Source organism: Phaethon aethereus, assembly GCF_964289735.1.
Source record: "Phaethon aethereus genome assembly, chromosome: 20".
NCBI lineage: Eukaryota > Metazoa > Chordata > Aves > Phaethontiformes > Phaethontidae > Phaethon > Phaethon aethereus.
In genome coordinates, this window is record NC_138596.1 from 11149950 (window position 1) to 11163989 (window position 14040).

Here is a 14040-nt window from a genome sequence, read left to right on the forward strand (position 1 = left end):
AAAGCTTATTACAGACCTTTTGTTAACAGGACTCTTAACAAGCATGAGACACAACCCTTACTGCCATCACTATAAACAAACAATTCTGTATCTTCCAGCAAGAACAGTGGATTTGCAGGGATGTGGCTAACAATTTCATTTAAAGCATACTTCAAAACAAAATAAACATTCAAAGACATGAACAAGCCTCCAAAACTTGAAAACTCACTAAACGGGCTGATCAGATTATGTCTAACTTGGCAAACTAGAATTTTCCAATAAGTAAACTTTGGTTTCTTGCTTTTTCACACTTCCTCTAAAATGTTCCAAAAATTAAAAAATAAAAGTTTTGTTAGTTAAAAAATTACTTTGATCTGTAGTATTTTTTAATGTCTCCCTTGGCTAGTTCCAGTTCTGAATGTGTTTGTTGATGCAACTAGAGAGAAGCAGAGCAGCAAAGTACTTACTGTTCTGGACTAGAAACTGAAGTCCTTCGTCCTTCCACAGCAATATTGCTCTTGGGCCTCTTAACAACATGAGGTCTTGGCGGGCGAACCTATTACATACACACACATAGAAGACATTTCATCAAATACTTGATGTTGATCAAACAACAGACATAAATAACAAAATATGCATAACCACCATTATCTTAAGGGTATCTTCCATTCAGAATTGCTTTTAAACATCTTTATTTTTTGTGCCACAACAATTTTACAAGTGAATATAGATATACAAATTACTATAAAGTATGAGTATAAACTACAGGACCCACAACTTGTTTTAGGACAAAAAACCCCACGTTTTTGAATAGCAAATGAAACATATATGCTTGTCACTGACTGTTAGCTATTAGCAAAGCAATGAAAATTAGTTCCACTGTCCTGTTTGGTACAGGCTAAATTTCTGATAAAAGATTCCCTAAATGTAAGCTTCCCCTTATGCAGTTAGGTGATACAGTAAAATTGGAAAATCCTTTGTGTTGCTGTACATGATATTGGAAAGTAGAGTTCAGCTCTGACATCATGATCCTTTTGCCCTCTTGTTCATAGGAACCCAACTTCTCAAGTGAAGACTTCTGTGTAAGTGAGCACTGAAAAAATTGTACTTAGAATAAATGTTATAACATGAGAAACATAACTCATTCTTCATTAAAAATTTGTCTCCTTTCAGTGGCTGAACAGAAATCCTTGCCAGATATATTATCATTATCAACCTAATGTTATGTTATCTTTTGTTGTTGGTAGTGAAATCCAAAGGTTTTCTGTGGAAGATGATGTTGCTGCCAATCCAGTCTTAAATAACATATCCATCACCTTCTAATGTTCAGAAATCAAGTTTAGTTTACTTACATTAACTCCACAAACAAACAAGCTTTACTTCAAGGAAAGGAATAAGCACTCGTGATCTATAGGCAAAGTTTATGCATGTGCCTACCTATACTAGTGAGTAATCCTGTTGATGAACTTATCCCTTTGAGTCAAATGTGGGAATGAACATTTGCAGCACCAGGGTCAGGCTGTACAAACAAGCTTTCCATTTTTTGTTAAGAAAATACCACCTTACCTGAAACGGAGTCTGATTTGTTGGCTTTAGCTGAATGCTAGTTTCAACAGAAATCCCCAAAACCCTCAAATAAAGTTAGGAAGACAACTCAACTCCTGACCTCCCTGAGCTTGTGCTCCTTTAACAGCCACAATACAAAGGAAGCTGTTGAAGGCCTACAACCTAAGTGCTCTTTGGATAACTAATGAATTTGTTTGCAATGACAGAATAGATGCAGATTTCCCCCCACCTCTGCAAGATTTTGTTGGTTTTTTGATTTTTTGGTGGATTTTTTTTGTTTGTTTGTTTGTTTCTCCAGGCACATAAACCTCAAATTTTCTTGCCAGGAAAAAGCCACTGAATTGTGTGTAGTGTTTCTGCACTACACAACAGTATGCAGAAGATAGCAGCAGGATTATTGTATTGAATTTTCATTTCAAAGGAAATGGTGTACAGCAGATATGATGAAGAAATCCAGAGATGTATTGCCACTATTTCTTAGGAAAAAGGGCTTATAAAAAGGTCAGATGTTAAGGTCTTGAAGATCAGTCCCCACACAAGGCTGCTCCTCTCTACAATAAAGACGGCTTAAGAATGTGAACTTATGGCAGGAATGGAAGGATTAAGTTTGTGGCAACTTCAACTGAACTTGCAACGTGGTGAAACATAGGGAAAAGAACAACAGCTAATTAGACGAGCTGAGCTGTCAGTGCGGCTAAATGGCTCGGTGCCAACAAACAAAAGGAATGGGCTGGCAATCAGCAGGATCGATGAAGAATACTGCTTCATTAGGGTTGATAAAACAGAGAGAGAGCAAGAGGGAGGGAGTGCGTGCAAGAGAAGGGGGAGAGAAGCAAGAGGAACTGGGGGGAGAAGAGAGCAAGAAGGAGAAAGAGAAAAAGAGAGGAAGAAAGAAACCTGTTTAATTAAATCTGAGCTGGAAGATGATGTGTAAAGCTGGCTTGTCATCATGCTGTGAACACTTTCACCTTTCGGGTGGTACCCTCGGGGAGTGATGGTGATGAGGGAGAGAGATGAGAGTTTTGGATTGCACCAGGGGGCCACCAGACCAGCAGAGTGCAGGGTGACATGCTAAGTAGGATTTAGAGCATTGTTCATGGGGGACTGCAGGGAAAAGCCAGAAATCAAGCCAATTCCTTGCTGGATCTTGAGCCTTATGTAGCCAAATAGGCAAGGTTAAATGCTTATCAAATGCAAAACCATGAAAGCAAGTCAAGTGCATGAGCACACAGCCAACAGAATAAAGGTAAACATCCAGTACATAAGGGTTAAATGTGCTTATTACTGTCCCCAACAAATTTATACATAATTATTATATTTTAACTTTTTCTAATTGAATGAAGTTTCCAAACAGCCACTATTAATCCAAACAGATCTCAATTAATTACAAGGAACAACATGCTCTCTTTCATACCACCACCACAACTCATTTCCAAAACAGCAGAATGGAAAGAACATATCTGCTTCCTTAACCTTTCTTTGGTCTGTGTTTTTGTTTTTATTATTAGTAATGACTCATATTGCAAGGACTAGTGCCCATGGATTCCTCCTCGTAACAGATATATCCTAGAAACACTATGTATTTCTCAGGAATTCTGGTAATGATGTGGACTTGGTTGGAAGAGCAGAAGGACCTGGTCTCCTCAGTCAGTGCTTGCTGTAAAAGGCTAGCATAAATTACTTGCTCATACCCACCTCTGTAATATATGCCAAGACTAAGAGGGGAAAAAACAGCCTGCACGAAGTATTATTTACACACACAAAAATGTGTTTCAACTATTGAAAGCCAAATAACAGTTCTGAACAACAACAAATTTATGTATATTTGGTGCAAGCATATTTTCGTGAGTGATTATAATCATTTACATTTATCTTGAATTTCCTCTTGATGAATGAAGCATTTCTGTTCCACTTATTGATACAGCTAGATGAATGCAACAGGAGCTTTCATTATTACATTTCCAACCTTTTATCATTCACATTGGGAGCAAAGACAGTTGACACAAACATGTTAAGAGTGAGGACTATTAATGCACCACAGCTGGGAGATTAAACAGTCCTACCAAAACTTTCATGTAATAAATTACTCAATCTGAACAATACTGCTCATCAACTTTTGTATAGAGGAATCATAATGTGCCCTCATTCACCTGCCAAACACAAAACAAGAGGGCTACGAAGCACTGTGGGAAGCCCACAGTAGCACAGAAAGTTTGTTCCTAGTGTAACATATCTGGGAGGGTCTCCCATATCAATCACATTTAAGAAAATACATACAAGCATAGTCAATGCTGCCTTTCAAACACAGAAAACAGAAATCTCAGTGCAGGAATCCATAAAAATTACTTTGTTAAGCTAAACACCCAGAGTTAAAAAGAGGAAGGAAAAGAAACACATGCTATTGAAATGTAACACAGGAACATGCACCAAAGATCAAAAGTTACACACCCAAGTGCTCTTGTTAACCAGTTGCCTGCTCATCCAAAACATATTTTTAACAAGTTTTAGCAAGATTAGATTTGAAAACTTGCATGTCTCTCTTTCCTATGCACGTACATGTATGTATAAGGAAGCAAGGAGTAAGATATATTTGCCTTTTGGGGGAATTATATTCATAAAGCAAAAGTCCTGAATAGAAATAAACCTCTTCCAAGGCTGTTGCAAAAACAACACCCCTTCCAAACTGGTACCACTTTCCTGTACTACTGAATAAATAAATAAATAACTAAAATTCACTGGTGCAGATCCAGCATAGTCTCCAGTTTTAAAGCCATCTGGCATAGTTAATATGTAACAACTGTCCTACAGTTAGTGTTTTGAATGAAAAACTGCTGAGATAAGGTATCCCTGTCTAATACAGTACAGGTATTGCACTGGGAATAATTTCTGTGTAGTTCTTTGAGAGTCACCTCCTCTGGCCAACATGCTGTGCCTACATTTTTTATACTGTGTAATTACATAGAGTCCCAGCTTGCATTTTAAATGAACATGAAGTATATATGTGTATCATCCATAATGTGTTAATAATGTTCTACCGCCCAAACATAAACCCAAATATAAACTAATATAAATGCTTTCTTCATGTGTGTTCACTCATCTATTCCATGGAGAAAAATTAAGTGCCCTGAATTAATTTAAAGCATAACTTGCAGAGAATAAACGCTTTCTCTTCAGACTTGTGCTTCCTTTCATGTTTGAGTTTAGTGCAAGTCTTCAAAAGCTCACTGGCTAAAAACTTATGCCAGCCTAGCAAAACTTTTTGCTTAAGAAATCACCGCAAAAGTAAAAACAAATGTTGCAACAGCAGCATCAGTTACCTGCAGAACTGGTCAAAGAAAAGCAGAATAAATGCAGGTCCCGGGGCTGTGCCGCAGCAGAGAAGAAGGGAGTTTAGGAGCATAATTCACACATTGCTTTTTTGCAAAGTTTGACAATCCAAACTACCAAGGTTTAGTAATGCTACTAAGAGCGTAATTCAGGCAGTGTTAAGCTGTGGCAGTGAAACAAAACTACCAACTACTCACGGGCCTAGATGAACGCTGTATCTTTGGAGGCGGTGGCCGAGGCGGACGGAGTCTTTGCTGCTGTATCAAAGTGGAAACTAAATTAAATAGTCACCTACATAAAAACACCTCTGATTTCGTGGCAAAAGCAGCAGAGTGGATGAAAACATGTGATTTACCTTAACTTCATACTCACCTCACAAAATGCAATTAATTTATATTTTTTGTCCAAAACAGTGACAAGTCTCATGACCTTTGAAGCGCCAAAATAGGAAAAGCAGCTATGTCTGCCTGTTGACATAGGCTTAAAATAGCTTATGTTAAACCACAGATAGCATGATCAGCACTCCAGACCAGATCATCCAAAATTTACCGAGACAAAAAGACGGTGGAGTCTTGGACCTATACGTCCTAGTGTTCTAACACAACGTTTATGCAAATGGAAAGAATCCTGCAAAGAAGGATATTCGAAAAAGCTTTCACTAAAATCTCAAGAGTGATTTTAGTGCTCGTGAAAACTTATGGTCAAGACCTCAAACCAGCAAAGATGCAATTAAACTTTTCATACACTTAAAGATGAGCGCATGTTTAGATACTGTACCAGATCATGGTTTAAATCCACTGCCTAGAGCTAAGTGTGTACTGTCATTGTACAAGAAAACTAAAAGTCCCATCACCAACAGTTCTAATGAAGACAGAACAGTGCATTAAGATGCCTATTTTGGTCTCTCATTTTTTAAATTAGCAGTTGGCCCACTCATTGCTTTGTAACGGCACTGGAGCTATTCCAATCCAGTTGCTTTTGACTGAGCCAGCAGCATGACTCTCCTCACACAGACGGCATCTTAAGGTATAGTCTGTTAGACAAGGAATCCACTGACAATTAACAATTCTAAATAAAACCATCCCAAAGTACAACTTTGATATTGAGAACAAGATCAAAGTTAATGTCCTTTCTGTGGCAGCTTGTGTACACGTATTAGCACTTCAAGAGGGAAGTAGAGCCCTCAGAGAGTACATGGGAATGTCTGCTCGACCAGATGAGGACGACTGCATCACTGCTCCCAGCCCACGGTGCATTCCATAGACAAAAACCTGTCAGCCCTACAGAGAAGGAACGGGAACTGGCAGTGGGAGTCAGCTTCTTCAGACAGAAAAAGAAAGCTTATACAGATGACTATATTTCTCTCCAAAAAAGATTCCAGATTCCTGTCTCAGCAGTTCTTAACTTCTTACTAGCATAGTCTTTATTCTAGATTTACAGACATTCTATCTCAACTACCCTCACACTCTGTAATAGTACAACTCCAGCCTAACCTTTTTCATACCATTCTATGCTCTTCTTGCATCTCTTCAGACTTTTCTTTCAAATTTCCCATTAAATTATACTTTTTTTGCATCTATTTGTTCGTTTCTCCTTACTTGTGTTGTCAGTGGAGTGCCAGACTGCACACATGTATTTGGCTCAGCATTTCGGGGTGGATGTGTGGGGGGAAAGTGACACTTGGGATGGAGAGCTGAGGCCAGAATTATTCCATGTGATAGCTTCCCTCTGTATTTTCCAAGAAAGCAAGTACGAAAACAAAGAACAAAGAGAGAAATGACAGGGTGGTGAGCTGAGGTGGCTGCCATTAGCCTTACTGAACTGTTTCTTTTCTGTACCTTATATTACACAATTCAGTCACAGAACTTGAGTTATGCTGCTGTGTATCTTCCCATCTTACCTGCTCAGGCTTAGAGCACGATCTTAAAATATATTTAACTTCTGTTATGTGCCATAGCATACTTATTTTCCATTATGTTTCAGAAGCATAATGGAACAGCTGAAAAATCTGAAATTTGCACTTTTCTAGTTACTTAAGAGACATTCACTTACTACCTAGCAACTTAGGCAAAGTATTTGATGAAGCAGAAAAACATAACATAATTATTATCCATTTATTTTTTCAAATTTTTTATGCGTCCTGCACATATTCTTCCCTGTGTTATTTTTCTCTCTTCTACTTACCTAGAAATCGTTTACATTTCTACAATAGAAAATTCTCAAGTAGGTTATTTATGTGGGAAATAAGTATTTTCCTAAAGCTATGGCTGGCAGTGTCTTGGGCACTCTTTATTTTCCATTACTGTTTTAATTCTGGTCAACTGTATAAGAATTAAAAGGTATTACTTAACGTGTTGATGTTACCATTTCTTCAGTATTAGTCCATATCACTGAATGTGGGTTTTTTTGTTTCAAACACCATACTACAGCCCTGGAAGCTTCTTTGATTTGGGAATCAGTTTTTCCTTTCTATAAGGAAAGGAAAAAAAAAAAGCCAGGATAATTTTTGAGGAAACACTGCAAGACTGCAGCATCAACAGTATTAGCTGATGAACCAATGACAGTATTATTAAAGCTCCTGAAAAAATTGTGACAAGGGCAGGCCCTTCAGAGAGCAAGACAGACAGACACCACTTCCCAGCAAGATGGTCAATACATTGACTATAGTCGCTGCAAGAACATGTACAACTGAACTTTACTCACCCACCCATGTACTCACTGGAGGAAAAATATTTTTCTGAGAAACTGTGTGACAGGATTTGTTAATTATCTGTCACATCACCGTTTGATTAAACAATGACAATAAAGTTTTAACTATTTGGGGATATCTGAAAAATATACTTTGGGTTAAAAATGTCACCAATATTGGTACCTTTTTCATGTGAATTACTAACGTGAACTGAAGAATATCCACACACAAGTCAGAGAGTACACAAAAGAGTAAAAGCACCAGATATTCCAGTACAATGTGGAGGAGTTTAACAGGACTACCATCTCATTGCATACTCCTTGCCTGTAGCCAAACTACCCAGAGCACTGATATTTTACTCCTGTTAGTCCTAACTGACCAACTCAACTCCAGGACCAAGAACTACTGAAGACAGAATTTCTCAAGGTTTATGATATACGCATGAGTTATCTACACTTACTGAGGTTACCTCAGCTTCAATTTTATTTGGGGATTGTGAAGAGACATAGATTTTCAAAAAAATATTTCTTTACTTAATTACTTGTGATTCAGATAGACTTTTTTAAACACAATATAAAATCACAAGCTCAAGTGTGATGTCATATCTGCAGTCTTCCCAGCATCCTCCTCCTTTTTACTAAGCTTTCTATCAGTATCAGCACTGATTATTCTTGCTGCTCTTCCGTACTTACTTTTTCATCGACTGAACGCTCCTCTTCTCTTACTGAAGTTATCACATGACAAATCAATGCCACACAAACAGATATCTTGAATTCCAGGTGGAATTCAGTCCAGGCCCAATTTACTGATAAATCCATAGCTTTGAAGAGTCATAATCTAAACTCCTTATGAATCTAGCCTAAAAAAACCCAAATCATCATTCAAATTTATGACCTTGCTACAAGATTTGTCAGTGAAAGCAAGGATGGATAGCTGCTTTTTCACTGTGATCTGTTGCATCAGCATCTTGAGAAGCTTTCCTCAGACAGCAGTTAAAATTCTGCATCTGTCTACTGAAAAGTTTCTTGTTTCTCCTCTGGAACAGCTGGCACTTTTCCCTGCAAGTGGCAAGATACTGGACAAGACACATGATACACAAGATGAGTCTATACACAGAGCAGCAGGAACAGGTTGCCCAGAGAGGTGGTAGATGACCCATCCCTGGAAACATTCCAGGTTAGGCTGGACAGGGCTCTGAGCAACCTGGTCAAGTTGAAGATGTCCCCGCTCATGGCAGGTTGGACTAGGTGGCCTTTAAAGGTCCCTTCCAACCCAAATCATTCTATGATTCTAAGCACTGATACACTCCAGCAAAAGTTTCAGCTGGCTCATTTTTGGTCAAGGTTCTGTAATGCAGAATTCAGTCAGATGGAAAAGGAACGAAGGAAAGAGGGAAGGAAAGGGAAGGAGTTTTTTCTTTCTCTAGATCATAGGAAGTTTTCAGACAGAATGCTCTAGTTTGCCCAAGGACAGAACAAGCACATGCTAGGATGCATTTTGTGCAAGTGTAATTTTAGTTCTATGTAAGTAAAAATAAAAGTTACCCTATATATTAGTGTATAAGCCAAGAGTTTCAAGCTGAAATGCAAACGCAGATGAGGAGAAGACAGTGGGACTTCCAAGCAAATAAGCAAACTACCACATAAAAACTATCTGAAGAAAATAGTTTCACACACATATGACATGTTCCTGACACAAAATCTAGAAGCAGTTATTTGGTGTACATATCAGAGGCAGGATCTCTCTCGTATTAGGTTTCTGTTGATATGCAGGTCAGCACACAGGGTGCATATAATGCTATGATAAACAGAGTGCAGAGGGCAGGTCTGGTGGAGGAAAAGGATGGTAATTCAGCCAAATACCCTCCTAAAATGAGATTTCAACAGTGCTTTATAAACAAGCAGAAAGACAAATGCTGAAGTTTCATTTTCAAGGATGCTTAGCTCTAGCAGCAGTGAATGCATAAACCACATCTGGTCCCAGAGTAGTGCAGGCAGGAGGATTGTGTGGCTTCTGCCACTAAGAGCTGGACTAAGGCAGACTCTTTGTATCCATGCACTTTGCTGAAGGAAACCAACTGGTCTCACAGTCCAGATCTAAGGGGGATAAGGTTAATACTAAACTGCACACAGTGGCTGAGTTAACTATAAAAATCAGAGTGAGGAAAGGGGTTTGGTAAAGCAGGAGAACACATAGTCAGTTGGCATTTGTACACAAAGGGTCTCTCTCTCAGACGTTTCCTGATGCTACTGATCAAACAGAGGCAGTTTTCTTTGAGCAATGGTTACAGGCAGATCTAGTCAGTAACAATGAACTACTCCTTTGCAGGAGCTAGTATTTTCCTATCCTTACCCTGTCACTGGATTATTTTTTCAAGCTGAGATTTAAATATCACATATGATTAAGCTTTCATCACAGAATCACAGAATCACTAGGTTGGAAAGGACCTTCAAGATCATCAAGTCCAACCATTAATCCAGCGCCACCATGTCCCCTAAACCATGTCCTGAAGCGCCACATCCACACGTTTTTTGAACACTTCCAGAGATGGCGACTCCACCACCTCCCTGGGCAGCCTGTTCTAATGCCTGACCACCCTCTCGGTGAAGAAATTTTTCCTAATATCCAATCTAAACCTCCCCTGGCACAACTTGAGGCCATTTCCTCTCGTCCTATCACTAGTTACTTGGGAGAAGAGGCCAACACCCTCGTCGCCACAACCCCCTCTCAGGTAGTTGTAGAGAGCGATAAGGTCTCCCCTCAGCCTCCTCTTCTCCAGACTAAACAACCCCAGTTCCCTCAGCCGCTCCTCATAAGACTTGTGCTCCAGACCCCTCACCAGCTTCGTTGCCCTTCTCTGGACATGCTTCAGCACCTCAACATCCTTCTTGTAGTGAGGGGCCCAAAACTGAACACAGGATTCAAGCTGCGGCCTCACCAGGGCCGAGTACAGGAGCACGATCACTTCCCTGCTCCTGTTGGCCACACTATTTCTGATACAGGCCAGGATGCTGTTGGCCTTCTTGGCCACCTGGGCACACTGCTGGCTCAAAGTCAGCCGGCTGTCAACCAGCAGCCACAGGTCCCTTTCCGCCGGGCTGCTCTCCAGCCACTCCTCCCCAAGCCTGTAGCGTTGCAAGGGGTTGTTGTGGCCAAAGTGCAGGACCCTGCACTTGGCCTTATTAAACCTCATACAGTTGGCCTCTGCCCATCGATCCAGCCTGTCCAGATCCCTCTGCAGAGCCCTCCTACCCTCCAGCAGATCAACATTCCCACCCAACTTGGTGTCATCTGCAAAATTCCTGAGGGAGCACTCGATCCCCTCATCCAGATCATCAATAAAGATGCTGAACAAGACCGGTCCCAGAACCGAGCCCTGGGGGACACCACCTGTGACCGGCCGCCAGCCAGATTTAACGCCGTTCACCACAACTCTCTGGGCTTGGCCATCCAGCCAGTTCCTCACCCAGCGAAGAGTAAACCTGTCTAAGCCACGAGCCGCCAGTTTCTCCAGGAGAATGCTGTGGGAGACGCTGTCAAAGGCTTTACTAAAGTCCAGGTAGACAACATCCACAGCCTTTCCCTCATCCACTAGGCGGGTCACCTGGTCATAGAAGGAGATCAGGTTGGTCAAGCAGGACCTGCCTTTCATGAACCCATGCTGGCTGGGCCTGATCCCTTGGTTGTCCTGCAGATGCCCTGTGAGCACTCTCAAGACCAACCGCTCCATAATATTCCCCGGTACAGAGGTCAGGCTGACAGGCCTGTAGTTCCCAGGATCCTCCTTCTGGCCTTTCTTGTAGACGGGCGTCACATTGGCAAGCCTCCAGTCTTCTGGGACCTCCCCTGTTAACCACGACTGCTGGTAAATGATGGAGCTTGGCAAGCTCCTCCGCCAGCTCTCTCAGTACTCTCGGGTGGATCCCATCAGGCCCCATAGACTTGTGGGTGTCCAGGTGGTTTAGCATGTCCTTAACTGCTTCCTCCTGGATTATGAGGAGTATATTGTGCTCTCCATCCCCATCTTCCAGCTCAGGGGGCTGAATACCCTGTGGATACCTAGACTGGCTATTAAAGACTGAGGCAAAGAAGGCATTAAGTACCTCAGCCTTGTCCTCGTCCTTGGAGACAATGTTCCCCGCCATATCCAGTAAGGGATGGAGATTCTCCTTGCCTCTCTTTTTGTTGTTAATGTATTTGTAAAAACATTTTTTATTATCCTTTACGACTGTACCCAGACTGAGCTCTAGCTGGGATTTTGCCTTTCTAATTTTGTCCCTGCTTGACCTAACAAGATCCTTGTACTCTTCGTGAGTTGCCTGCCCCTTCTTCCAGAGGTGATAAACTCTCCTCTTTTCCCTGAGTCCCAGCAAAATCTCCCTGTTCAGCCAGGCCGGTTGCTTTCCCCGCCAGCTCTTCTTACGGCACATGGGGACCGCCTGCTCCTGCTCCTTTAAGATTTCCTTCTTGAAGGCTGTCCAGCCTTCCTGGACCCCTTTGTCCTTCAAGACTGTCTCCCAAGGGACTCTCTCAACCAGTGACCTGAACTCCGGAAGTCCATGGGAGCCGTTTTGCTGACCCCTCTCCTTACTTCACTCACAACTGAGAATTCTATCATGTCGTGGTTGCTAAGCCCAAGACGGCCTCCGACCACCACATCTCTCACTAGTCCTCCTCTGTTTGTAAACAGCAGGTCCAGCAAGGCACCTCCCCTGGTGAGCTCACTCACCAGCTGTGTCAGGAAGTTATCCTCCATACGCTCCAGGAACCTCCCAGATTGTTTCTTCTCTGCCATGTTATACTTCCAGCAGATGTCCGGTAGGTTGAAGTCCCCCACAGGAACAAGGGCCAGCGAATGCGAGACTTCTGCCAGTCGCTTATAGAATGTCTCATCTGTCTCTTTGTCCTGGTTGGGTGGTCTGTAACAGACTCCCAGCAAGATATCTGCCTCACTGGCCTTCCCCCTCATCCTTACCCACAAGCACTCTACTTGGTCTTCACAATCATTGATTTCTATGCAATCAAAACACTCCCTAATATACAGAGCCAAGTATCAGTATCAATATCATCTTTGATCAAAAACTAATTCTATGTGTTTCCACAATAAAGACACATACAAATGCTGCTTTGTGAAAAGAATAAAGGTGTAGAAACTTTTGCGTCTCTTGGACTTTTAAATAGGCATTGTGTTAACTCTCAAAACTGTGACCTCAGTACTTGTAACAATGCAGTCAAATCCAGCACTCGGATTCAGATTTATCTCATCCACTAAGTGCTACCAGAAACAAAGCTCATTTTGAGGTCTGGTATGTATTGCACCACATAACTACATTTCTGAACATAAAGAGATCTGAATAGAATGATAAGACAAAACTACATATTCACAGCAGCGTGTTCTCTCCATTAAATATGGATGGCGAAATAGCACGGCTTAAATCAGTGTTGTGAAGCATAGAAAAGAATAGGCAAAGGGCAGTGAGGAGTAACTGATGTGGAGGTCCACCAGGAGATAACAGTTATTTGCCCTTTACTAGAGCTTCATTTTTAATGTGGATGTTAGTATCTGTCACCAGAATGGGATAAGCAAGTATATTCAAACTATATGAAGACCATATTTACAGGAAAAGCCACTGATTTGAAGTTAATTTGTTAATGCAGCAAAACACATTGTTTCTAAAAGGTCAGTAGGGGAAGCTGTGTTGGAATATCAACTTAATTACCTGTGCTGTAAGGATGAATGGGTACAAAACAGCACATGGCTACATTGCTAAAAGCTGCTAAATTGCTATTCTAGGTATGTTCCTAAATGTATATACTATAGTTTTTTCTATGAAGGGGAGAAATGTCTAAATTAGCACTTTCTTAGCAATAGCTGTTTACCAGCATACCTTTTTACTCTAGATATTTTCTTAATTGTCTTGTTCTAAATACTTCTGAAGCAACAGGACAGAAAATTTGCACAAAGACAATTTTATGACTGCAGATCTGGCACTGTTTTACTAAGTATCAGACAAATTATTTTAAGCTATGAGATGCTTAAAAGGAGGAAGAAAAATTTACATTCACTTTTACATTGTAAAAATTCTATTTAAAAATTATAGATGCCAAATTTCATAAAGTAGTAATTATATATCCAAGGAACTTTCACAATACAGTTATTTAGGTTCTTTTATACTAGAGAAAACATTACAAAAAGATCATTTTTGGTCTGAGAGGTAACAGCTCATGAGCAGAATATTAGCTCAAACTAATTGTGGATGTCTGTTGAGATTTTTTTTTCAAGTGGTATTCAAAACAGAGCCTTTATGAGTAAATTAGAGGTGCTATTTCACGTGCAGGAACAAGTGCAACTAGAAAAAATGCATAAAGGAAACACAACTAGATAAAAACTGGTTTGTCAGTACATATAGAAAGAAGTGTTTCTCTTTCTCAATTAGTAGTGAGGGGTGTTTCTAATAAGTTCCAAAGCAAAACCTTTC

The 14040-nt window shown here is 40.7% G+C and overlaps 1 protein-coding gene across 6 annotated transcripts in view; it reads right to left on the bottom strand.

Annotated features, from left to right (window-relative positions):
* Positions 1-14040, bottom strand: part of DENND1A (DENN domain containing 1A) — a gene marked incomplete at both ends in the record, with an annotated part of 216449 nt that overhangs the window by 14550 nt on the left and 187859 nt on the right. For 4 of the 6 annotated variants that reach the window (XM_082009030.1, XM_082009029.1, XM_082009028.1 and 1 more), the window contains one exon: positions 447-535. In XM_082009030.1, the coding sequence (XP_081865156.1) occupies positions 447-535 (89 nt within the window). Of the gene's footprint in view, positions 1-446; positions 536-5069; positions 5130-14040 lie in introns of all 6 variants that reach the window. The other 2 variants (XM_082009027.1, XM_082009026.1) reach the window with 2 other exon arrangements.